At 45.1% G+C, this 27633-nt stretch overlaps 2 protein-coding genes across 7 annotated transcripts in view; one reads left to right on the top strand and one right to left on the bottom strand.

Annotated features, from left to right (window-relative positions):
• The window catches only part of dbn1 (drebrin 1), a 63169-nt gene extending 57407 nt beyond the window's left edge, over positions 1 to 5762 (top strand). For 3 of the 6 annotated variants that reach the window (XM_036523334.1, XM_036523329.1, XM_036523332.1), the window contains 4 exons: positions 519 to 632; positions 2323 to 2753; positions 3211 to 3316; positions 3617 to 5762. In XM_036523334.1, the coding sequence (XP_036379227.1) occupies positions 519 to 632; positions 2323 to 2753; positions 3211 to 3316; positions 3617 to 3669 (704 nt within the window). In that variant the 3' untranslated portion in view covers positions 3670 to 5762. The remainder of the gene's footprint in view (positions 1 to 518; positions 633 to 2322; positions 2754 to 3210; positions 3317 to 3616) is intronic. The other 3 variants (XM_036523333.1, XM_036523331.1, XM_036523330.1) reach the window with 2 other exon arrangements.
• A 3598-nt stretch (positions 5763 to 9360) lies between these two features.
• Positions 9361 to 16424, bottom strand: LOC118775116 (proline-rich protein 7). The gene is made up of 3 exons (XM_036524847.1): positions 15673 to 16424; positions 12704 to 13518; positions 9361 to 10232 (listed from the first exon to the last, which is right to left on the bottom strand). Exons 2-3 carry the CDS (start codon positions 12990 to 12992, stop codon positions 9802 to 9804), a joined length of 720 nt encoding a protein of 239 aa, XP_036380740.1. The 5' UTR covers positions 12993 to 13518; positions 15673 to 16424; the 3' UTR covers positions 9361 to 9801.
• Between the last annotated feature and the right edge of the window lie 11209 nt (positions 16425 to 27633).

The following is a 27633-nucleotide window of genomic DNA, read 5'->3' as shown; positions in this document are numbered from 1 at the left end:
AGAGGGGTGTTGGGGAGAGCAGGCCCTGGGCCACACTGGTGTTTGTCACAGTAAAACAGGCATGCTGGGATTGTCACTGTCACTGTGATGCACCTAATGGGTTTCTTTGCAGTTCACAGGTTAGTGCTCACACACTTGCCTGCTGCAGGGAGGGCTTTGCATCACCAGGAATGATTGGTGCTCGGGTTTGTGTGTCTGCACGCTCTCTCACTTCACTTTGTGCCCTTGCAGGCGTGAGGAGGAAGTGTCGTGGTCGTGTATCGCTCGAAACGTTTCCACCTTATCTCAGAGGAGAAACGCTACGGCAACAAAACGTCGCAGAATACACTGCGTCCAACAAGCGCTGAGCCCGGCAAGGCCCCTTGAGTGGATGTTGTAGTATTCAGCCTCTGCTGTAGTGTTTCTGATCGTCTCTGCTGGGGTGGTTTTTGTGGTGTAGCATTCTAACTTCTCTCTGAGTCCGTGTGTGTGTTTAATCTTGAAAACGGCGTGCTTGCTCTTTTTTTTTGGAATCCCAGATGACATCGCTGATGGGATCTCAGGGCGTAACATGGCAGCTGTTGCCCCCACGCCCATCCCCAAAATTGTCACCACACCCATTCAGGAGGAGGACGACAGCAGGAACGAGTGGGGTAAGGCTGTCCTGCTGCCCCCGGCCCTTTCCTGCCCGCTGTCAGGGCCACCTCCCCATGCCTCTGGGCTATTTTCTAGGAACGTTGCCGCACTGTTGCGAATGACCCAGGTGCAGTCTGTTTGATACTATCTTTTAGACTGATCAAGAGAGAGTACTTTCTGTTTTCGTGTTGCAAGCAACCTCAAAGCCACCTCCGCACACAGCCCAGGAAGGGTTTGTAGAGCAACTGCTGTGCCTTCTATCTAAACCTCCTGTGGAAAGCTGAGCTCAGTTGCTGTGCCTTACAAATACGACAAAAACGGCTGTTTGCCTATCACAGAAGACAGGCCAACAAGACCAAAGCCTGATACGATACAGAGGCCCGATACAGTACAGAGTACAGAGAGCCCCCTGGTGGAAACTCTCCACAAAGAGGCTAAAAAAGACTTATTAATAAGCCAGTGCAGGACAACAGGGAATGATGTAACTAAATATGTGTGGGGGGGGTGTGAGCTGATGGCAGCAGGCTTGTTAATAAGTCACTGGGACTGGCCAGCTCTCCAGTTCATCTCTCTGAATGTAAACATGCAGCTCTGACAGGGCCCGGGCCTCAGTTGTTTGCTCAGGCTTAATTTGCCTTCACAGATCACTAGGCTTTGAGCCCTGGTCCGTGCGGCCCCCGCGGTAATGACAGCTGAAAGAGGAAATGGTGATTGCTTCACGGTGGCGTGAATCGAGGCGAAAACAGGGCGAGGAGAAAAGGGAATGATAAACAGAACACATCGTTGCCCGTCTCCAGAAAGAGCAATCCGAGTTCATACCGTAATCTTCCCCAAGAATCTCAGCCCTGATATTATAGGCGTGACAGCCCTGTGGTTCTAACCCTGGCATGCTTTGAAGAAAAGTAATGTTTGACATTGCAAGCCACCTTGCTTCTGAACATCAGTACATTACTGTGTACACAAAGCAGCGGGTACGTTATTGCTTTGTCAGTTTACTCAGCACACACCCTTATCCTCAGGTGTTTGCATAACTTACATTTTACATATTGTCTATTCACACAGTCAGATATTTACTTGAGTCATTCAGGTTATTCACCTTTCTCAAGGCCATGCCCTACCTTGTATTCGAAGACCCTGTGGTGTAATTTCACATCAGACCTCACTTTTGAAATACCTTTTACACTCCGGTGGGTTTGTATCCCTATCACAGACAGAGTTTAGCCGGAAGACTGAACACTCTGTCCACTGAAGAAATAGATGCATTTTGCAAGTTATTGCTTTTTAATACTTGCTGCAATCTCCTTCTCACTGTTAGGGCTGTGATAAAAAAATCACAGTGTGATTGCAGTGGAGGCCCAGGATGTTGCCGTGATGGCTTATTTTGATGGTGATTGATGTCAGGTCTGCTGGTGCACAGATGTAATGAAGGCCTTATAGAGGACATTTATGTGAGGCAGCAGCTGAATAAACACATTAATGCAGTCGTTCAGGGTTTGTGATCTGCAGGTTTAGTCTTTTAATTGACATTGGGAAGGGAGGGTTCTTACTGCTGCCATCCACTTGTTATGGGCGGTCTTAACAGACACACTTTCTGTGCCTATGCCTTAACTTGAATGGATACACTTGTGTTCTGTTGTGCTGGAAGTTGCTCTGGATAAGAGCGTCTATAACGTAATGTCGTGTAATGTAATGTGCCCTGATCAACAGCCCCCGAGTCAGAACAGAGAGCCCCCGTGCAAGAGTCAGCCCAGTCCAAGCCCACCCAGAGCGTGGCCCCCCAGGCCCGGGTGACGAACGCCTCCCCTTCGGACCACCCCTTCCAGCAGGAGGCGGACAGCCAGCTGGACCTGTGGGAGACGTCGGGCCCCCCGGCCGGGACAGCCCCTCTGCAGACGGCCCACCTGGTGGACCTGATGGGCGACTCCCCTGAGCCCTCCACGGCGGGCGCGGCCCCCGCCCTCCCCCAGCCCCTGCTCAGCTTCGACGAGCTGCCGGAACCCCCCGACGCCTCCGGCCCCCAGATGACCCTCAGCTACCAGCATGCCCTGCAACACGCCTCGGGCTCCGGCAGCCAGGACCTGGACGACGGTCAGCTGCTCATGACCAACGGCGAGATGCTGCTCAAAGAAGGGACCCAGGTGAGGCATGGCACCCAGGTAAACACAGTCAACGCTTCACTTCCCTGCTGTAGCATTCATACACCTCTTACGACTGTCTTTATGGACAGTAATTGAAAAGAAAAGGCCTTACACTACCAGTTCTGTCCACTACTGAATAGCTGTAGTGGGATTTTTATAGAAAGGGTGTGTGTGACTTCTTCTGCCACTAGATGGCAGTCAATGCAGTGGGATAGTCAGTGACAAAAACGGCGGCATTAGTGTTCATTGGTTGTTCAGCAAAGAGTGGGAGGTAGACTGTGCACCTGAAATGTGACAAACTCTCTCTGTCAGAGCGACAGAGAAACAGGTACAGCCTAGTTTCTCACTCTGAGCTCTCTGCACCACCATTGCAAGACTGTGAGGGGAAAGCACAACCACACTTATGTAATATAGGATGCGGTGTGTTTATGGATGCTTCTCCTGTCTGTCTGCCCAGGCAAGTGAGGGCTACTTCAGCCAATCACAGGAGGAGGAGTTCGCCCAATCAGAAGAGTGCTCTGCTAAAGTGACCCCATCACCAGTGTTCTACAACAAGCCACCAGGTAAGTGAAGATGGGTGATTGGAAATAACCTGTCTCATGAAAACCTCCCCTTTCCTGACCAAGCCTTACAGAGTGGAGACACAGTACAGGGCATTCATATGACAGTTAAAATACAGACTTCTAAAATATGACATATGTGGAAAAGAATATGCATTGTACGCAACGCTGGGGCAGGCTGTATGTGTATGTAATGTATACAACAGAAATGCCTATGTGAAAATGGCAGACATGGTGTTGATTGGTTGTCCGAAGCCCCAACCCCAGTGAACAGCCTGATACCTCTGTTGCCTCCCCCTAAAGAGATTGACATCACATGCTGGGACACGGACCCCGTGATGGAGGACGACGACTAGTGGACAGAGGGATGGAGGGAGGCGGAACCAACTCCTCTTTCAAGAAACTAATAATGTAATAATAAGTCTTGCATTAAAACAAGTTCTGTAAAATATAAAAAAAGAGAGGTTAGTCACTGAAAGGATTTGGGTTATTGTTAAAGATGCAGATGCGTTAAAGCTCCTGATGGCTTTTTTTTATTATTATTATAATTTTTTTTTTTTTTTTTTTTGCTATGCAGTGTTCAGTATAGGAGAGGGAGTCTTTCATATACAATGTGCTGGTGTGTTTTATAGAGCAGACAAAGCTTTCCTGTACCAGGCAGGTACAAGGAACATCCACTTTTGGTTTGAATAGTTCAGATCCCTTTCTGTGATGCACATTACTCCCAGAGTCCTTTGCTCCACAGTGGCTTCTTTCATAGCTTTAGCCTATCTCCCTCCCCCCATGAGGCCGACAACACACTTCCCCTCTATTCTTAGTGTAGGGATAAAAATGGAGTGATGCCTAGTTTAATCTTGCCTTTGATGTAGAGTTTTGGCCTGAGGCCTTAAACCCCACTGCTGTTCTTCAAAGTGGGGGGGGGGTTCCAGAGAGTGGGTGGATAGGGCGCGGTTGCGGTCAATCAGGGAGGGGAAACGCGGGGCACCTATGAACGCTTGCCAGTCTCTGTGAATAATGCACTAAAAGAAACCCAGAGGAAATCTGACAAAGAAAGACTCTTTATAGCATTGTGCCAATTCATCACGAAGTGTGTAATGTTCTAACATCCTCATTCTTACATTAGCATACTCGGCGGACAGGGAGACAGACAGTAGTGGGTAGGGATATAAAAAAGGATGTGTATATTTTGTCTACCTATTAAATTTGTATATGATTCGGTATATAGAGGGTCTTTGAACAGTGGTAATAGTGTTACAATCAAGTAGTGAACCAATGAGTAAGACCAGAACTGATCTTAGCAGATTTAAACAGGTCCTAGTGGGTCCACACATTTGAAGTCATATTATGTCTTGTGATCAGTGAGCAATTTGTGTCTGCGTTTCAACAAACCACTCATAGGGACATGTACCCTCAACCCTCCCAATGGAAGAGCTCCCCAGAACCATGAAACTATGGTTCATTAACTCAATAACAACAAAGGTAGAGTTCACAGTTTCAAATGCCCGGGAGACACAGATCTGCTAGATTGTAGTAGACGTGTACAAAAATAGCATTTAATTTCCCTTTTTTCCTTTCCGTGTTATGAAACCCATTTTTCTTAGGCACAAGCATTTTAGCTTCACGTCCTTGCTCCTCAATATTTAATGAATCAGTAAACTAAGAAAATATGAAAGGTGTTCTTAACAATGAGGAAAGTGTTGGAAAAAAATGTTTTTCAAGTGTTGAACAGCGAATTCCCCGTGTCAGTTTGGTTGTCTTCCATCTTCTGTTTGGTTCAAGGAGGAGGTGTCTCCTGATGTGTTTACTCCAGTCCTGTAGTGAAAAACCTCAGTATTCACTCCAAAACCAAGGAATTTCTACACAGACGAGTTCTGAGCAGACAAACAAGCAATAAGAATTATTCTTGTGGTGTAGCTGTGTAAATAACCGTGATTTTACTGACGCTAATATGGTATCGACAATTATAATGCTGATCCTACTGTTATATATAAATGTGGCCTGTATTGCATAATCGAGGTGTGGCGTGCGATTGCGTAGTTTCTTTAATCAGAGATGGAGGTTGTGCTGGGAGGCTGTTCTTCCTGTGGGACAGATTTGTTTTCTTCTGATAGAGTCACCCAGCCCTTCACAGGAGAGCATTCTGCATCTTTAACTGTAACCGAGGACCATATGACATGATTTCAATGTATTCCTCTTCACCCTGAGACTCCACAGTAGTGTCTGTTACGCCCCCTCCCTGTAACACTGCTAGGAGATTACGACCCCCCCCCGCGCCAAAGCAAGGCTTTTGCGGTTTATTTTCTGTCTTTCTTTTACTTTTTTTATCTATTACCTTTCTATCTCTTACCTCTCCGTCCGCTTCTCACGCGCTGTTTTTGAAATAAGCACAAGATTTTTTGTGACATGCTAAGTGCTGATGTATGTTAATAAAAGACTTTGAAAAACCCTCCAAACGGCCGGTGGAAGCCTGACTTCTTTCCCCTGGGTGCGGGCGCACTGCTGCACGTCTCACAGGGGGCAGCCTATACTTGCTCGTCCGATCACATCACGCCAGAGAAGCTGGCCATATGAGCCGTCAGATTTCCAACACAGGGGCCCTCTGAATCAGAATTGGAAATGGCCCAGTTGCATAAACAGGGGAAAAAGTAAAAACACAGGCAGATATGAGAACGATAAGGCTGATGAAACAATGGAACATCACAACCAAACAACACCACCACAACCACTTTCTCATCTTTTTTTTTTTTTTTTATTGAAGACACATTGGCACGTGTGATGAATGGCTAACGGTACCTCAGTATTCTGTACGTAACAATGAGACAGCTGTTGTCTCAGTTCTCATGAATGGCCACTGAGCAGACAGAGGACATGATGTGGCACGCTTCTTCAGTACTGCATTCATGCAGTGCACTCTGTTACACAGCACATCACGCGTCCGCCCCGTTCATTGTGCCTTCATTGTGTGTGCCGTCGGGCAGGTAAAAGCCGCACGGCGGAGCAAGACCGTTTTCACAAACGCTTCTGGCCTGAATGCTGCAGTGATTCACCGCAGCATGTCTATTTGTGTAATGAAGGCAGTTTACTTGCATCGTCTCATGTGCAGAGTGATGGAACACTCCGAATGCTACGTAACATCTTCTGTGTATTCCAAACACAATGGTTAGACCCAGAAGGTGCTGGCTTCAGATGCTACAGGCAGCTCTGTCCTCAAAGAGACTTCATTTGAGCCGTGCCATCCACGAATGGGATGTCCCTCTATTTTGTGCGCGTCTGATAAAAGCACCTCACGAAACCGTTGTTAGCGCTATGGGTTAAGGCAGTTGTCACTACCAATGAAATCATGTGTGAAATTCGGTTTGGGGCAACGCGTCTTGTTTATTTAACTGAGCATTACTTTCTCCGAAATTCACGAGATGTCACACCCGCGGACGAGACGGTCGCTTCGGACAGACCTGCTAGTTTGCAGCCAGGCTTGTCAGCCAACAGATCAGCCAACAGATCCGCAATGCCGCGGTGGCCCTGTCGGCCGCTTACGAGCGCGTGTTTTTTCCATTAAAGCTCTGAAAAGGAAATCATTAAAACATAAGTGATGGTGTGAATAACAAAAAAAAAAAAAAACGACAAACCCCTTTCCCGCTACCCTCCTCCAACACATTTTGAAACATTCAGCAGAAAGGTCAACAGCCCGCACTCCAGGTAAACAGTTTCAGATGGCTGTCACCGGGTTGCCTAGCGACGTGCGTACACTGGCAGCATACAAGAGGCTGGAAGCACTGTCTTTCACTGTTACTCAACTGCTAACCAATGTAAGCGAACAAATGGAAAAGGCCACACGAATGGAGAGGGGAAAAAAAGCCCAACGCAACACAAAACATCCGAGGCGTGATTGCCTGTGATTACAGCAAAGAGAATTCATTAAAAGATCAGGGATGGTACGAATAATGGCATGAATAATAATCACTCTCCCCGCCGCTCACCTTGAATATATTGCATCATTCAGAAAAGGCCAACAGCAGCACCTTCAGTTATAAATATTCATTCTGCTGGGCAGCAATACAGCTGAACCCGTGCTTCAATGACTGGCTTACACTCATCTGAAACAGTGGATAGAAAGGTAAGTATAGCACCTTAAGTTTTCTTCATACTATGAATTAGAGCAATATAACAATCCAAGCTATGAATACTGACAGAGCCCGAATGAATAAACTGAAAGAACATTTTGAAACGGACACACTGCCAAACATCAACCTCCAGCTTCCTGTTCCAACACCTATGATTGTCTGGATGCATTTTCATATAATTCCCCCTTTTTCTTTTTTACAAAAATAATTTTCATCTAAAATGAGCTAAATGGACCAACTCAGTTCCACATGGCCGCAAGGCGAGTGAGTCTTCTGCGAGAGCATATAAAAATACACCAGGCTATGCTTAACACACGCACAGCCAGGATAAATGTGCCGTTTCCAATGAAACTGCTTGGGTTGCCATTCCGGGCTAAAGAAAAGCCCATTATCGTTCCCTGAGAAGGAACGTCCTTGAGATGGATGAGAGTTTTCTGCTGAAAACAGGTACTGCATGTTCCCGATCGCCTCATTAATGTTCCGCAGAAGTGGAACTTTTACTGGGGCTCAGGACTAATATTGTTTAAATGTGAAGCAGCTCCGCCTCTCAAAGGGAGCGACTGCTCTTCAGCAAGGGTTCGCCAGATAAAGAGATAAACGTGGACAATCAATCAAATTGTTCAGCTGAGGTAAAGAGTAAGGGTGACACAGAACCCCACTCAGCCCCCTGAAATGGCGAAATGAGTCCCAGTCCAAACCAGGCCAAACCGGTCCAAACCAGGCCCCACACACACTGCACATCCACAAAGGCTGCGGTTCCATGAAAACCAAAAACACACAGCCCATCAGCAGGGTCTTTGTGAAATGAGAAATAAAATGGATATGTCTCTCTTTTTCATGATTTATGATGAAAAAATCTCTTCTTCTCGAGTGGAGTGCACTCAGGTTCTCTGATCAAGCCCCTTGTCTTTGCCAGCAGCAGATAATGTGGCATGTTATTTCATGCAAATTCAACATTTGGTGAGGTTATGACTTTTTGTTGTAATAAGGTTTTATTTTCTTAGAAATAAAATGACAGACAAAGATGGAAAATGACTTATTTCATGGACATGTTAATGTCTTTTGAAAGCTTTCTCAATGGCTCTTAAAAATGCGTTGAATGCATTATTCATACACCAAGAGCAGTTTATAGATGTCACGAGGTAGAGAGGTCCATCTGAGGACATGAGAACTGAGACACGAATGGAAAAAGAACTTGACTGCCTATGCCTCCAAATCAAAAAGGAAAGAAGACCCATACAACCCAACTGTTTTATATTTCCGCCAAATTTAAGTGGCTGTGGCTAAGAATGTTGACTTGAACGTTGACCGTAGGAAACTCAGTTCTCTATGATTGCGCGACCTTATTGGGTGTGTGCCACACTAGAGCCGTGCTGCAAACAGCCTATCACGGGGCATATGCGCTGCTGAGAAAGATGGCTACCAGTTCACCGACTCGTAAGGGAGGAGGAAACATCTGATCTGCATTCTGCGGTCTCCCCAGACCGAGGTTCCCTGATAAACGATACAGGGCACTCATTTACAGCTGGGGGAGAAAAAAGCCTATGCATTATTTAAACACTGCAATTTAAGAATGGCAAATCTAATGACAGGAGGAACTTATTCATGGCAGAAGCCGCCCTCCACTCCTCTGTACTGGATAGGGCTAATGAATTAAAAGCTCCTACCAGGGCTATTCAGAACGCACAGACAGTAAGCGCAGCATCGAATTGTTATTCTTCGGTAGCTCCGCAACACCCTCTTGAAGAGCAGGCAATTACTCTGCAGACAAGCTTTTACATGGGGAAAAAATTTAAAGCTCTCAACAGGAGCATAAACTCCCATTCAGTTTTATAATAACATATTTATCCAAACAGAAAAAATAATACTGTTTCGCAGTTCCACATGCCGTTCAACACGGTGCATCTGTACAGTCGAGATGCCTGAAGTAATTGCTATTGAAGATAATTGAATATTTCACTTTATTTTAATTTTGTTTTCGCTGTAACTACAATTTACAAAGACAGGATTGCAATTTTATTCATATTTATATCAGACAAAAAAAACATTATAACATATTAGAAGGAAGAAGGTTGTATGCCTGTAATTTGATAGGCCGCAGACAGCCCATATGTTCCTGGAGCCATGGCAACAGCAGACCGACACATAATGGCTTCTCCACGTCAGGCGGGGATGCCGGAGAGGAGAGAAGAGAGGGAGGGCGGCGATCGGCATCTTCATCAAGGGCAGCCCGACGAGCGCTGAACAAAGAGGCCTCCTGCCCCTGCACCTCACACCCCGCAAACAAAAGCCCGCTTCCATCGCCACCCAAAGCCACGTGACCCCCTCTGCCTGCAAGAGCAGGTGACGAATCTCAGAAGAGGAAGCTCACACGGCTGTGCTCCTGCCGAAAAGGGGGAAGGCGGTCGGGAGGGCGCAGGTCTGATCCAGCTGCAGCCGGCCCAGCCCCAGCTCGGAGTTCGTCCTGCCCTCCCTGGGCACGGCCGCGAGGGCGGAGGCCTGCGGGTCGACGGGGAGGTTGTGGCGGTTCAGGTCCATGGTGGAGAGCAGGCGGCCCAGGGAGTCCCAGTGCTCCTCCACGGGGAGGTGGATGAGGGAGGAGTAGGGCCGCTCCAGGAACGTGCAATCCTGGGCCGTCTTGCTCGTCTTCGAGTCCTGCTGTTTCCGGGATGTCCCGGACGCAGGCTTGGTGTAGGTCCCGCCCCTGGTGTCCGCGAGCACCTCGCTGTATGGCGGCGGAGGGTCCTCCATCAACACAGCTTCCTCGTAACAAGGGGGCTTCCCGAAAACATCTGCTTCTGAGGGGAACATGGAAAACTACCAGTTAACACAGGTTCTGTCAATGGTCAATATGTATCATGTAAATGAGGAAAAAAAGGCAAAATATACCAAACATAGCCCCCTGATTCACTGGGCCTTCAATATGCATTCCTAACCTGGCAAAGAGAATCTGAACCAGGACCTTTCTGCTACAAAAAGGAAAGCAAAATGGCAGCTGTCCCACTGGGTTGTGGGTTAGGACCACATATTTTATACACTCTGATCACAACTAGCTATCTGATACCGAGATAAAAACCTTAATTGCTCCTACCGAGCTGACCTCTCTTCCTGTTGCCTGGCTTCACTGAGGTTTAATGCTGCCTTGCTCTTTCTGCTAATTTGCAGGAGGTGAGTCGCCTGACTTGAGTTTTCCAGTACATGACCAAGTGCCTCCCACTCAGTCTCAACACACTATGTGCCTACAGAGGGTGGTGAGATATTACTAATATTGATGATCTTTTGCTGAAGGATTGGTGGCAACAATTCAGTCCTTCTTACACGTACACAAACCTCACAAACAGTGTAATACTGTGCTGGATTAAGAAATTCAATCTCCAGTAATTGTATACTGAAAATTGTGAAGTCTCCAAACAAGCTGTGGTTGAAAGGAAAAAAAAAACATAAAAAAACCTTAAAGAACAATTTATCTGCAGAAAAATTCAAGCAGAAACAAGATAAGTCTGTTCAGTGGGAACAGACAGGAAAACTGATAAGAAACATCAGCTTTTCACAATCTTGAAATGGGTGAAAACAATTTAAATTAATTTAATAGCTTAACAGCGTGTTGTTTCAGAGGGAGTGGCCATCCTAAGCAGTAATAAACCATAAACATCCTGTGATGCAAATCTGCACACACACAGACGTTATCTGCAACAGTGATAATAACAGTAAAGCCATAAAGTATACTGGTGATACAGTTTAATTTACTGTATCACGGAAAATCATGCGAGGATGACGTTCACACCACGAAATCACTTCCTGACGGCCTCCCTCTCTCCTGCTATTGGAAAGAACCTGAGCCGAGAGCAGCTGCAGTTTGTGTAGAGTAAAATATGTCACATCTGCATCTGACATTTACACACACACACACACACACACACACACACAGAAAATTTATATGTGTATAGATACAAATACATATGTACATATATGTGTATGTATATATACACATTTACGTTTAAATAATTACATATTTTATTACTTTACATATTTACATATCTCCTTTAAAAACCTCTGCTTTGACATGCACTTTATGAGAAGGGGATTCCACAGCCCTGGGTATGGGAAAGCAGGTCTAAACCTGCACCACATTTGTGTGAGAGGTGTACAGCGGCGTGGAGGTTTTCGGGGAGGTGATGGGGGACATGTGGAGGGCGGTGCCGTGTCCCCAGGGACCGCGCCGTGGCCCCACCGCTGACACCGCTCAAGGACAGCCCCTGACAGAGAAGCAACAGCTGCGAGCTGATGGACCGCTTCCAGCACGTGGCCCTCACCAGCAAATAACCCTCTCAACCTCACACTGAAAAGGACATACAGGAATACATCTGCACCGTAGGTCAACGTGTTTTTCTATGTGATGTTTATATATTATTCGTCTTATTGTTATTGATTTGATGGGTGCTCTTGCCAAATTAATAAGAGAGCCACTTACAGAGCCGACTACATTATAATCCATCATATATCAAGTATTTTCCTTTTTCTATGTGTATAGTTTACACACACACACACACACACACACACACACACATGCACGCGCACGCACACTATAGATAGACTGTGTATACATTCTGCCATGCAGGCAGCCATAATAGCATGTATTGCAACATTTTTTACACTCTGACCATCTATAAACAAGTATTTGTTAAACAATATATATAAAGGATAGGTATATCCATATGGGTATATAACTTATTCAGCTCCATATATGGCCTCTACATGAGGGAAGCCTGCACGCTCCTCCCCCTCCCCCTCCCCTCTCCTCCTCTGCCTGCGTAGGAGTGGAGCTTGCTGGCAGTGTCAGACTCCCCCCTGAGCGCTCTGGCCCCTCCCCTCTCCGCCGAGCTGCCAGGATACCACAGGCTTGCGCTAGCCTCTCTGCCACTTCCCTACCCACGAACCGCCCACGCTTCTCAATGCCATTATATTCCTCATACATGACGAGACGCGGCCCAGAACTCTCTGTACCGTTCATGCACCCGTGCAAACGCGCCACCGAAAAAAACAGAAGGCCCGTCGAGCTCACCCCTGTAGCCGAACCGCGTCTTAGAAGGCGAATTCAGCGATCAGAACTGTGCTTCGGACGTGTCCGGCTCTCGTAATAGACTACGTGACATTTTTACCACAAATGGAGAGGAAACGGGAGAAAATAAGGAGTGCACTTCGACAAGAGCGGCAGGAAGCGTGAACCACCGGCAGAGGTTTTCGGGGAGGGGTCGGCGGCGGGGCGTACCTTGGGGGCCGGCCCAGTTGCTGGGAGGGGGGAGGGCGTGCGGGCCCTGCGGGTGCGGGTGAGGAGGGGGCAGGCCGTGGGGCGGATCCCTCGGCGGGTAGCCCCCGTACTCCAGGGGCTCCATTTCGAGGGTGCGGAGGCAGCGGTCGCGCAGCCTCTCCTCCCGCCGCCGCTTCAGCCGGCGCTGTACGAAGCTGCAGAAGCAGCAGAGCATGACGATCAGCGCCCACACCAGCCAGAAGCCCGCGAAGCACGCCAGGAAGGTGTAGGTGCCCTGTGACATCACCATGCTGCCCCGCCCCGCTCGTCCTCAACGCCACATCGAGGAAACGGGACAGGAGCTCCCGGGCTGGCTAAAAACAGCACGCGGTCCTCTCGCCTTCAAGATAACAAGGTCTCTCAAATATCCCTACGCTTGCCGCCCATACACACAATGTCTCTGAGGGCTGGCCAGCTCTGTTTTGACTGACCCTTCCTGCTTGCTGGTCAATGGTCGTTCAGCTCTTCCTGCATTAGAGGGGCATAAAAAAAAGGTTATCTTCTACATTCCTCTTGTTCGGCGCACCATAGTCACACTCCTGTCGGGCAGTCAAGCGGAAGGCAGCTGAAGAGAAGGACCCGTGTGCTCTCTGAGGGGGCGCGGGAGGGATCCGCACGTGTCCGGTGCGAATTTGGCTGGGAAGACCCTCAGATGGTGGCAGCTGGTGCCACAAGTCCACGAAAAAAGCTTGTGGGTCTCTCTCCCCTCCGGTGAGCTGATTTCCCGACCGATCGGTTCTGCGGCTTCAGATCTCCCGAGGAAACCAGGCCACACACTGCTTAGCAGAGAGAGGGAGGAGGAGGAGGACGGGATTCATATTGGTTATGAACAGGCAATATTTTCAAAACAGTCACCACGATACTCAAACATGGCAAGGTCTTTCTCATAACTCATCTCAGCTGTTCAAGCACAATAATTACCTTGGGGGGTATGTATCAGTTTCACACATCAGAGAAAGATCCCAGTACTACATGTTCTTAATTAGGAACAAAAATCCTGACTATTATATGGTTTGAAGGCCAAAGTATCCCAGAGAGTGCAAATTAATATACTTCATAGTGATATCATATCCCACTTTACATCCATTGTTGTGTTGAAGCGGAGTGATTAACGTCAATCTCCTTCAGATGCTCTGCTCACGGTTTGCATGTTACAGACGTCTCTCTAGAATATTGATCGCTCCGTTCTGAAGATCTAATATTGAGAACTCACCACAAAGCACAGCTTTTGTTCTTGGTGCTTCTCTCCCACCAAATAAAACACATTTTCATCGTTACACTGTTCCAGACCAGCTGCAAAGTCTGTGGGCTAAAGTAATGCGCTTTCGCTCACTTGTGAATCATGCTGAAAGTAAACATAATTTAGCCCAGGCCTTTGCTCCGCAGTCCTGCCTCAATAATGGTGCCAGCAACAGCCCCTTAAGGACGAGATGCTAATCTCTATGACCTTTCAAAATAAAATACTGCTGATGGAGAGGAGATTTTATCTTCGCATTCCTTTTTTTTTTTAACTAGCTGTGGCTCTGTTCCACCGGTCTATTCACCTGGATCGCAGATGATTCAACACTCAAACACCGAAGAGGCTGAAGAGAGCCAAAGCTTTTGTGCGTCTCTGAACAGACCGTTTGGGAACTTTCGCACCAGGACACTTTGAGAGCCTCTGATCCTTCCGCCACTCAAACACTTAGCCGCTATCGCCTCTCTCCCCCCGTAGCATGATGGGTAATGCTGCACTTTGAAACTGCTTGTAATAAAGTTGAACGGTGCCATATCAGTCCACAGCCACAGCCCTTCTCTTAAGCTACTGGGGGATTTTGATAAGAGCATTCATCACATTCTATTAAAGTCAAAGAGCTTTTAGGAAACTTCTCCATGAACCCTCTCCATGTAATAATATGCACAGTAGACTTTGTGGTTTCCAGCTTCTGAATGAGGCCCTGTTCATATTGCTTTTCACAAAGGGTATTTTGAACATCTAAAAGGAAACTGAGGGAAAGAAGTAATGCCCACGGGCTAGCTGTGGTCTCATCATTCAGTAAGATCACGCACCTTCAGGAAATCAATCAGATGATTATCACCAGACGTAAACTGTGGCGCTTTGCTCCTGACTGCTAATTACAAGTATATCCACTGTGTCTAAATGAAATACATTATATCAAGGAAATCTCACCAGGGACACACAAACATTTCACAGATTAACATTTGTGATCACAGACTAACGAACTGTCAAATATATTTACCAAAATCTTTTAGATAAATGAGCTGACATTTGGTAAGAGTTGGAATGACATCTATTATTATTATTATTATTGTTGTTTTTGTTGTTGTTGTTTATTATTATTATTATTATTATTATTATCTAGTAAAATGTCGCGATCATGCTTTAAAATATATGAATATCTGGGCAAACGCTCATAATGGGTTATGTAGCCTATTAGTTGTGGAGAAATTGCAAAAATAATAACCTCCTTTATATTGATATTCTTGCCATTATTCTTTTAGCAGAATGAGTGTTCTCACTTACGCAAGTACGGGTATATTCTCCACAAAAAGCAATGTAATAGCTAAGCCATGAAGAGTAACCGGTGGCTCCACGGTTACATCGTTGTAATATTTGAGGCTATTGCTGTTGTTCACAGCTAGCTACCTGTGGTTACTGTGAGTGCGATACACTTGCTACATATAATCTACCTAAAGCTACCATTTTAAAATGCCAGCGTCGACCACGCACGGCAACTTGCTTCAGCAGCGTTTCGAAACATACATAACGCTTAGCATTAAAGCTATCGATCACGACATAAGACGTGCAGTATAAAGCAGCCAAGCCTCCTGACTACCCCCAGTCTGCTAACATTACAAATCATAATAATTCGCCTAACGTTAAATGATAATAATCTCCACATCAGCCCGAAAAACAAACGATGAGCTACCTTTTTAATTCCACGCGTATCCCAACGCCGTCCGAAGAAAACCTGTGGCTCCTCTCATTGCTGCCCAGGTAGTGAAATCGTTGCCCTCCCCATTCACCGCTCGGGGTGTCTGTTTACACGGCGCTCGGTTTCCCTTGAGGGTCCGTCAGAACCTCCACCCGGCGTCTCAGTCCGATCGTCTGAACCCGGCACTGCCTTGACACTTCGGATGTATATTCATCACGCCGAGCGCAATCGCTGTCACGCCTGTTTGTTTTTCCTTCCACGCGCGCGAGACCATCGCATCCCACTGACACGCGGCGCGATCAGCCCGCTCACGTTCCGCTCCCGGTTGTGCGCGAACTTCAACTCAAATTCCTCGATCTGCGTCTTTCGGGAAAAAAAAAACACAGTGCGGTGATCAGGAGCTGGTCGCCTGGTCGTGTGTCTAGTGAGACTGGAGTTGTGATCTCAGTAACTTGACTCCTCCTTTTTTAACCGTTTGTAATACCGTGCCATATATCAATCACTCGTGCTTCAATCACGATTCGAACTGCTTGCTCAAGATCGTGTGATCAGATATTATTTAAAATTTACACAAGCATGATGTAGTCGTTAACTATATTAAAATTGCTCGGTTCTTTACGCAATAACAGTTAATCAATCTAAAGTGTAAAGACTTGCATGCCTACGTAGCCTATGCACCAGCGCCCTTTATCCTTGCTTTCTGTCTTTGAGAGCAAGTTCGTTGCGCCTGAGTTACTGCTGATCACGTTTTGCGCTCCTGCATAAATCCATCCGCTTGAACTGATGTTGCAAATCTGGTTTGTTGTGAAGCGGTATGTTGTGACATGAGATGAACATGTCATAACAGAACCGTGTTCGCTCTCATCTCGGGGGAACCCTGGGGTGTATGTGTAACGAAGGCGGGCGAGTTCAGAATATATCAAAGTGGTGTGCTCGCAGGCGGCCGACACGACAGAAAACATGAAAGGAACATTTGAGGCTAAGATTTACAGTAAAAATGACTCTAAGATAAATGTAGGTAGAGTTGAGTGGATAAAAAGGCTGTTATTAGAAAGGCAGGAACTCCCGCGGTTTGACTCATGGTAGTCATTACCGAATTCACCTATTCTGAGTAAATGGGTAGGTGATTGGCAGCAATTCACATAGACTGAAATATGAACAGCACAGAAGTGCTGTGTTCATTTAAGCTCCACGACCTTTAAACCTGTGGATCTGGTCGGAAGACCAAGTGTGGACTGCTCCGAGCTTCGGTTTTGTCATGCAGCAGAAATTATACATACAGTTTTCACCCAGACCTTGTGCACAGCCACATCCTGTTTGTAATCTAATTGGCATTAGATATTCATTGTGAAGAGCCACTTGTATCTCGAGCATGATTCATAAATGAGGTTCAAACTAGACTGTCCTGTCTGAGTGATACAAACATAAGAATACAATGTGTTGCATACTGTCCAAAGCCTTGTCTATTTAATTGATTTTTTTTTTAAAGAAATTAAGAGCGCATTGCACTCAAGTGTTGGGGTTTGGGGTGCTGAATTACAACTGGATGATTATTTTTCAGTATCTTAGTTGTGGAAGAAACTGAACCCAATGTGACTTTAACTCTTTCCCTCTTGAAACTCCAATATCAGACCTCAATCATTTCAGAACCCTTAAAAATGAACAATGGCTGTATTGTGCCTCTCCAGCTTTCCTATCATAAAGATCCATTTGTTCCCAGCAGTGATTTCATTCTGACCCCAGGCTTTTAACATTTCAAACTCCTATATCCTTTTGTAAGATATAACTCCTTATCCGTATTGCTATAACCATTATAAGACCAGCTGTGGAATCTGGTTTCCGCAGAAATAATGGAGTAATTCATTGCCTCGTCAACACGTCAGGGTGTCGGATGGCCCCTCTCATGCAAATTGCTCATGACTTTCCTTCAATAGACCACAGCAGACACTGGTTTTATGAGGCCTTGTCTCTGTGTCAATGCGTTTTTCACAAGTTAATTACTGCTGTGTTTGTATGTTCTGAGAATGGCATACATTCAACGTGCATTTTGCTCTGTCTGTTAGCAAAAAAGCGGTGGGAACGTACTGATTCATTCAAATGAATTTACCACCCTACTAGCACATGAGGCTATCCATCACAGGAGCAACATTAAAAGTATGTTATTACATTAGATTAAATGCATTTAGCAGACACTCATATCCAGAGTGACTTCCATTGCAATGGAACATAAGTGTCAATTTAAACAAACAACAGCGTCAGACCAGGCTCACAACACTTCCAGACCAGTGAGTGTGAACATAACACTATTCAAGCCGTACCACAAGTTAACTTGTGCACATACGATAACAGCAGAATGCTGCAAAGATATCTGATTTCAGCCAAAGTTTAGCTAGGAGCTAAATATGCTCCCCAATTTTCTGATTTAGCAGGACCAATTATGTTCCTTTAATGGTACACACACACAAAACAGGGAATGTGACAGATCACTATTTTTTGTCAACAACATAAATACTGCACAGAAGAAATACACCTCTGTCTTGTTTTCTTGTCTTTCTCCTCCAGCATTCATTTCACAGTTTTCAATCCTTTCAACCTTTCCTGGTTTTGTATCATCTTAATGCATTTGTCCAAGCGACACTTTGCCCAACAGAGTGACGCAAACATCAAGGCGGTATAAGCTTTGCGTGTTTCTCCTGACAGCCTGTTACTCAATGAAAAATTATGAGGCAACAAAGAGCTCATGCAAACAAAACATTCCAGAGGACTAGGGATATAGACATTACACTCCGATTCCTGTTTCAGTCCAGGCATTAATAAAAACGGGGCAGATTACCTTCAGACCTAATCTACCTATTGTAGCCTAGAGCACTAGCTATGGTATTGCAAAGATTTTTCTTCCTGTTATGGCTATCTTAGGTTAGGTCTTGTAGTAAAAAGATTCATTTCTCTTCTCAGACTCCTTGTTTCAGAGCGAAATGAAAGCGCAGCCCAGGTTATTGCCATGACAACTGTTATGACAAGAGCTCCATTCCTTATACGCTCCCACTGTAAGCAGCCATGACATAAATGCTATAAATGAGCTCAGTCACTCCCCACATCATTAAATGCTTTTGGATGCCCTTACATGCATTCACATTTTTTACCATCTACATTAGAGCAAAGTAAAAACTCATACGGAAAGCATATTGACTTTACTAGATGAAATAGATCTGTCTTTGTTTACATTTTGAGATGACAGTGTATGTGTAACTTTGCAGTCATGCTTATTGCATTGTGCAACCGCCTCATAGATGTGACATTCCAGTGTTTTTGATGGTATCACAATGCATAGTGACTCTGAAAAACTGACCTTCCATACCTTCAAATAAAAAGTAACATTCCAAACACTCTCTTTCCATGCACACACACACACACACACACACGTGCAATAACCATGATTGCATCAAAATGAGTTTTTTCATTGTGCATCATTGGCAGTCTTTGTTAAACATGGCATAAACAAGTCAAGTTTTTTTTCAGAATCGGTTTTTACAAAGTGGAATGATAATAAAAACTGGAAACTTTTTGCAACTTCAAGTTATGCAAGGAATGCTCGTGACCTGCGCAAACGTATCTGCTACACATGATTGTGCAGGTGTAGAAAAATGCATCTCATCTCCCTCCCTACCAAGTGTTCCTATATTATGGTCTGCAGGGATGATATGACAAAAAGACTGAACCTCAGCCCCAGCCAAAATGTCAAGTTAAACCAGACACACAGATTTTGGCTCTACAGATAGGATGGATTCATTTACTGTGTTTGTTAAATTTGTTTGACCCAACCCGAAAATGACCCAAAACAAAAGTATGCATTACTGCTTTGAGATCACATGGACCGTACACCCCTGCCAGTTTACACTGTGCCAGAATTCAGCTCAGGGGGAGAGATAATCATTACCATATCTATTGTCACATACTCATTCATACACAGAATCTATGTCTATTGTCTGCGTGCCAGTAAAATCAGGTTGGTCCTCGAGGCACATGAAGAGACTGCCCCTTGATAACCGACTGAGTTTCGCAGTAACTTAATTCCCTAAGAGGAAATTTACTGTGTTTCAGTGTGTGTGTGAGTGTACAAAGGAACTCTATTTAACATTTACTGTGCATAGATCCCTCCTTATTCCTGTGTTCTGAGTATTTTTCTCCTTCCTGTTGTCTCCTTTCCTCTGTTCTTGGTCTCTGCTCAGAGGCCAGTAGAGCTGTAGGTTGCATTTATGAATTCTTTCCTTGATTTTGAAAAGTCTAGACACAGACCCGTGAAGTCTCCTTTGTTCCGAGCGGGAGACGGCCACCCCCCTTAGGGCTGGACCTCCGCTTTGACAGAGGACACGAGGGGGATCAGGGGCAAGCTTTAAGCGACCGCTTTTTAGTCAAAAAGAGACCCTGTCACCCCTTGAGGAAAGAAAGAATTCTACAGCCAGCATTTGTTGAAATAAAGGATGTCTCCCTTTGGTCTCTTAAAATAAAAACAAATGAAAAAATGAAATGAAATAAAATTGATGAACCGCTCTCTCGTTGACCACTGGGAGCATGTTCTTGTCGACAAATTTGTTTAGGCCCATACTGACTTGGCAGGGTTCGGGGGGGGGGAGTTGCAAGGGTACATTCCTGAATGGTTTGCCTTGTTTGAGCAGCTCAGAGTGCGCAACCTTGGGACACTATCAGGGGCTTTATTACTCCTGCGGTAGTATTCAAGCAGCGAAGCCGAGAGTACAGGAACGTTCTGTACCACGCCACCTCTCCTGCCTGAACACCTACCCCAGCCACACGCTTATCTGTTTACGAGGCGTTTTTTTTCACCACTCTTTGTCAGGATTCTGTCCTGTAACATGTGGTGGCTTGTGCTATAGACTTAGCCCCGTAGATACGATGCCTGATAGCCCTGATCGTTCCGGACAGTCCCCCCCCCCCAGCACAAGGCAGGGCTCTCGCGTCACAATGGGGAATTGCATTTGCGTGAGATCAGGGATTCTCACTATGTCAGAACCGTGACTCAGGGAAATGTGACTAGCTGAGCTCGGGGGGGGGGGGATGCCCCAAACGTGACGCTCAGACCTCAGACTGGCTGGCAGGGACCCAGAGCCTTTGTGCTCACACAGAGAGGGAGAGAAAAGACACTCACGCTGTACACATTCATCCCAGTCCCTATACTGTTATGGAAATTAACGTATAACACAAGCTGGGGACCCCACATAATACAAACAATGAGCCTGGGAAAACAGGAACGAGCTCTCCTGACGTCACAGTATCCCTGTGGGCTTTGCTGGGTAATTACTGGAAAGAAACAATGCTGTACATGCATTTTGTCAGGAATTACAGGAATATACCTTGAGTCACTGGCATCAGTTACCATGTAAACATTTCCATACAGCTGAGAATTTACCAGAGGGAGGCAGAAAATGAAGTCAAAATAATTGCGCTGTGTAAATACGTCAAACACTTCTCATGCTTCTGGTTTACTTATTAAGATTCTCGGGAGTTCCGAACACTACCAATAATGCCTCTGGGGCCCTTTCTCTCATACTCGTCCTACACAGTGTCCCTGAAAGGCACTGCCTGACGCAGCCGGCGAGATAACAAAGCTAATAGACAGGCGCGGGGCCTCCCACATTAGCATGCGGTGGGAGTGCGGTTGTGTTTCAGCATCTTGCGGCTTTCTGCGGGCCCGCTGCTGGATTGCTGTGTGATGTGCCGCTTCCTAAATTGTAGTGAGGGAGAAAGTGTGTGTGTGTGTGTGTGGGGGGGGGGGGGGGGGGGGGGGGGGGACGGTGGCGTGTGAACCTCCAGATGCTTTGAAATAAATCAAGACTGTGGTGGACAGACCGCTCTGCCATGACTGATAAGGGAATCACGCGTCGCCGGTGGGCAGCGGATTTTAAAACGAATGTAGACTCTAAGACGTCGGTGGGGGGAAAAGACAAATGTTTGCTCTTTAAAAACTGATGGAGCTTTTTATTTCTTTCAGATTAAGCTTTGTGCTTCCCTTATTAATGCGGGAGCCTTGTCTGCAGAGACGCGTTAAACCAAGCAAAGCAGACACAGTGACCTCAGCCCCCTCTTCAGACTACACAGCACAGGAGAGGCAGGGCTGAGAGAGAGATGCTCCAGTCTGCATCTTTAGCATGGCAGCACTGTGGCCGCACACCATCACTACCGCATGTTACATCACAGTTCTGCCTGTAAAAAAAACCCCCCAGAGCCAGCCCACACTTAAATGTCTGCACAACAGCGATGTGGATACTACAGTGACAGCTGAACCAAGACGTTATTTGAAAAGCCACCTGCTTTCATTAGTCACTAAACAAGCCCCTCTGTGCTGCATTGCTAGCACCGAGCTTTATGTCACAATCTTGTCTAGAAAAATCTCCTGTGACTCAGCCTGAATTCACATATCTAAACGAACAGTAATGCAGACAGGCCTGATGTGGCAGCTGGAACGAGACATTCACTGAAAGAAGCCACCTGCTTTAATTAATCACCAAAGAATCTCCTCTTCACCGCAGAAAACTTTAAATAGTTAATGAAGACAGCAAGCAGTTTGGGGGTGGCCGCTATCACCTGCCTGCCATCAGCCAGTGTCCACCAAAGAACAATAAATCCGGCGTCCTTGGTGTAAGATGTCAGAGAATATCTGTTGCCAGGGCAGCGCTCTCTCTCTCTCATTGTTCTGAAGTGGACGCTTAAACCTGGAGATGCGTTTACGCCACAAACGCGTCCAAGCACTGCACCTCCACAGCTGGTCTGAAGAGAGACATTCTGCGGTGGGCACTCTTAATCTCTTTTCAATATTAAACTGTAGGGGAAGGGGGGGGGCGTAGAAAAAAATCTATTTGCGGCATTATTTATTTCTTTTAAATCCCATTTAGGTGTGTTGCCTGGCAACTGGGGCGGCTAACACAGAGCGTGAGGTGTGAGGGAGCGAGAGAGCGGCGGCAAGTGTTCGGTGAAAGAGAGAGCGGCCATGTGCTGATGCTTCTAAATCAGTGCCAGTCACCTCATTGGCTTACACAGACTAAGAGCAAACACAGGGCAAATGTTACACTGAGGAGGGTCCGTAGATTAATGTCACACATGCACAGGCACACACACGCACACACACACCCACGCACACATACACACGTGCCCATGCACGCACAACCACATGCATACATGCGTGCACACACACACACACACACACACAGGTGCCGTGCCACTAAAACCGTGGCATGCCCCATGTATTGGTAAATTGGCATAATATTCCTGAATATAGATTGTTCAGTGCTCAAGAAACATAGCCTTACTTTCAGTAACATCAGTGCAAAGGATCTGGATGTTTTAAAGATCATCTCATGCTTATGTATGTCTACTGTGCAGAGCTTTACAACCCCTATTAAATGTGCAAGTTTGCGAGCTGTAAAAGTATATTGCAGCCTCGGTCTGAAAGAGACACACTCGTATAACCAAACAAAACATATCATTTATTGAAGTACAGTGCTTATGCAAAAAAATATAGATTTTCAAACTCAAAAGTTACACAGAAGGCCAGCACGAATGGCCATGCCTAACGTACAGTTTCACAGGCACCTATGGAGACAGATTGGAGGCGGACAGGATGACCAGGAATCAGAAGACAGAACAAGCACCAAAAGAGTTTACACGGACACATCACATCAGAGCGCGAGATGACAGGGACACGAGACTGCGTAGCTATGCGTTTCATCATCATCATCATCATCATCATCATCACCATCACCATCATCATCATCATCACCATAATCACCATGAGGTGGCATTCAGCCTTACCACTACTCTGCCCTTAACTTTGAGTAACAGATTCAAGTAAGTAACATTTTTGTTTTCAATTCTTACATGTCCTCAAGACTTTGGCGATCAGGAAAATGAACGATAACAAAAAAAAGTTTGTGTAAGACTTGAAAACATGGAGTACATGCTTAGATGTCATTCAAGGCACCCTAGCGGCTCAAACAAATGCCCCTCATGGTGTCTACACTGCTCCCCTTGTGAACTGAGTGGTATAGGACAGGTGAAATGCTAGAGGGCTGGCACATTACTGGAGTTGTGAAAACCAGAGGACCAGATAAAGTTGGCGGTACCTTGCTGAGGAACAGGTGGTTAGCGAACGCTGCCTGATGGAATTGCAAGGCTTATTGGCACAGACTGCGCATTACAGGGCGAACACAGAAACAAGTTTGCCTGTATTTCACATCATGGACTCATCCTTACTCATCTTAAACACACAGCTACACCTCATGTATATGACGGGACGATATACCTTATGGCACGTGTCGTAATGTTAGCCTTACAAAGAGAACATTTCTGTTAACTGGCACTAAGAAAGGAGAGGAGAGAGTCTGAGCTTCCAGTTTATATGTGAGGATATGCACTCTTACACAAAGAGTGGTTCACTGAGTTAACCTAACACCCGACCCATCCGCTCAATGTCAGAGATGTGTGTAACTGGACACTGACCTCATTCTTATCGTTCAGATCCAGAACAAAGGGTGTGACCCAAAAGGTGGTGTCGCTAAAAACAAAAGACTAAAAAACCAAAACATAGAGTCAAAAAAAAAACCACAGATGGCACTTTCTCACATTGATTTAGACGGTGAGAAGAAATGGGCAGTTCCTATATTGTTACACACTAATACATATATACCTATATATGCATCATGGTTATTCTGTCAGCAGGTCTTTACCTAACAAAGCACAAGGAGATATTATACAGATACAGCTGGAAGAAGAAAAAACATCAAAAACAAAAAAGTCCTGACAGACTCAATCGGTGATTGGACAATGAAGCCTGCTGCTATGAACGAATGGTATTGGTACTAATACTTTGCCCCAAAGCAAAGGTCTTCAGCAGGCACCTTGAGCCAGAGGCAGACAAGTTGAAGAATCCATGAGTTAAAAACAAAAGAAAACATGGACACTTGAACTGAATTAATGAACTGAATTAACTCTTGATGGCTGGAATGGTTCTTGTATCATTTCCATCGTATCCCTCTGCTGAAGTCCCAGTTTGGATAGGTGATCAAATCGCCTGTTATCCTAGGTGTATATTCCCCAGCCCTATAGACAAGAGTCGATGGCGCTAGACTACAGTGCAGGGACAGGGTCCGAACACCCCTTTACAAACACTCCCATTCTGCTTGGTAACAGAGACAAGCATGTAGACATATTTGGCAGTACCTTCCCTTACCCTGGCACATTGAGTCTGGACCCGAGTCTCATTCAACCTACCTGCAGTGCACTCTGTTCAAAACCTTGAGTAACAACGCAAGCATTTTCATTCCAATTTTACAGAACATTTTGCACCGATTTCAGCAACCACCAAACTTGAAACAAGCAAATATACTGTAGATAATGCAGCCCTAACGCCAGCCCTTCCGGTTATCGACACAGAACATTACAGTTAGCTTGAATCTGGGTGCTTATCAAGGAGTTACAGGTGTATAAGCACAAGGACACAACATTATAAACTTCAAATTCAATATGGCAACAGAACAACAGCCTGGAAAGAAATTCCTGATTTCACAGTTAGAACCATTAGAGTCATATAATATAAAAGACAAATATCATTCTCTGAACGGGAAGAGAACAGGCAATCAAATGGATGTCATTTGAAGAATAACACCCTGGGGCAAAAAGATTTTTAATGAGAAGATAATGCGGTCTCGAATATTAACAACTATAAGTATGCCCGCCATCAACCAAACTAGCAATAGAGTTTCAGACTTCAAATCAGCAAGGGATAGACAGCTCTATTCTGTATTTTCTGTCCAGTTTTAATAGTAGAATTGGACAGGAAATGTGGAACCACGCACACTAAAGGCTAAAAATATTTCCAGAGTGAAATATCAGTTGAGTAATTCCCTTCCTGATATCAGTAGACAAGTAGTTATTTCAACTAAATCATCTTTTAGATGACAATCCTGAGTCACTGTGGTCATTAACTACACCTTGCACTTTTCATTTGCAGAGCTGGTGTGCCAATTTCCATGCCCAATACCAAATAAAGCTTTTTCAACCTGGGTCACCTCATCATCTTCATTCTTACATAGAGTAATTGCATTAAAACTCCTTGCCTTTATGCTACTACGATACGTGCGTCACCGAAGTGGAGTAACGCTTTGGTGGTTTACAGGATGGCTAACCCCTCTCACTACTGAGCACTGTAGGGTCCTTGGCCGAAATATGCTTTATAAATGCAAGTCATGATTTCTTGATCATATTCTCTCCAATCTACTGTAGTAGTGGTGTGTTTTATGCACCACATCTTTATTCTCTCTCACTTTATTTTTTTTTAAATTCATTTCTGATAAATAATAAAAGGTCAATGATCAAGTCTTTGTCAAGTAATCAGACTGACAAACGTGGACAAAAACTGTGCGGGCAATACAAGTTCAAGTTCGGTGGCATAATATGCAATAATTCCCTCCAATTCTTACTCAGATTCACATATTTAGTTGGGCCCAATGGGAAAGGTAGTGAACTCTAAAAGACAGGCAGAACATATGAGAGAATGAGGATATAGATATATATGACAGGACATCTCTAGTGCATCTATGATACATCACCTTACAGAGAGGAATCACCTTACAGCCATCTTTAAAATTTTCATGACCTGACAGGAATAATTAATATATCTGTATGATGTTATAGCACATTAATTTAGGTATCAGGGACCAGTCAGAATGTTACAGTGGCAGCGGCTCACCGAGAATGCTTTTTATTCATAAAATATTGTACAATAAAACTAAAAACAAAGCAGTGAAGCATCAATTAAAGGCATAAAGGCAATGAGCTTCATGTAACAGATATTTTACCACAAAAAAAGAACCTGAATTAATCAAAGTAATAAAATTCCCAGTGAAAAATCACTGCAAAATTCCTGGCCACGGGAAATTGGAATGACAATGGCATTAATTTCTATAATAGCGTCAGAGGCACCAACTACCAGCCAAATTGAAATGTCTTCTTTTTACAGTTGGGGGGGGGATGAGTCCATACCAGCCAAAGGCTCAGTTCACTGAGGTAAAATCAAAAGTGTTTGGTAATGCAACAGACCAATGTAATAGTACCAAAACAAACAAACAAACAAAAAAACATTTCTTTGTGCTTAACATTCCCTCCTCTTCCTCAGGTCAGGGCACTCCAACCTCCAATTTTTTAGGCCTCTCAAAAAGCTGCCTTTGCACAGTTTTGTTTGGACTCTACAGGCATGACATCACGGAGCCACCCAGTGGTTGTGACACTACTATGTGTGCAGGCACATACAGTACACACTCCGACGCACACGCGCACACACTTATATACACAATTAAACATCAGTGCATTGCAAGCAAAAATGATACGACCGTGAAGAAATGATAACTTCTCCCTCCCTTTCACAGTGTTAAAGCCTGGCTCAGGAACACATTACAAAGTGAAAATTAAGTTCAGTCTTTTTCTAATATCTTTTTTTTTTTTTTTTACATATATAAAATCCATTATTGCTAAATAAACAAAATTAGAATCATTTTACACTGTACAATATAGACTGGAATGTAGTTAAGTTAATCTGAAAAGGACACATATCTTTTTTAACCAATGGCCAACAGATGAAATGACAGTAGTTCTCAACATTCCAGGGGGAACTCCTGAAATTGCTCCAGGAACCTCACCCACCAACCCCTTCTCCATTCTGATTGGCTCAGTCACTGACAACGAGAGTTCCAAGATAGTCTTACGGGTTGCCCTTGTGGAGGCTATACTAATCCTGATGTTTAGAAGGAGAATCCCTTTGTCTTCTACATAGCACAGACATCATCACAACACAGTGACAGATGAGGTACAACAGTGGCAGAAAGAATTCTCTCCTATGCAAAATGGTCTGAACCTACTCAACAGATAGCATTGCTGATTTCACCACAA

The sequence above is a fragment of the Megalops cyprinoides genome, chromosome 3 (genome assembly GCF_013368585.1).
Source record: "Megalops cyprinoides isolate fMegCyp1 chromosome 3, fMegCyp1.pri, whole genome shotgun sequence".
Taxonomy (NCBI): Eukaryota; Metazoa; Chordata; class Actinopteri; order Elopiformes; family Megalopidae; genus Megalops; species Megalops cyprinoides.
Note: the sequence above shows the minus strand (reverse complement) of the source record. Positions and strands in the feature narration are given on the sequence as shown.

Coding starts and splice junctions, on each gene's coding strand:
- LOC118775116 (XM_036524847.1), bottom strand. CDS start 12,992: ATGGTGATGTCACAGGGCACCTACACCTTCCTGGCGTGCTTCGCGGGC. Junction 10,233..12,703: donor CAACTGGGCCGGCCCCCAAG/GTACGCCCCGCC, acceptor TGTTCCCCTCAG/AAGCAGATGTTTTCGGGAAG.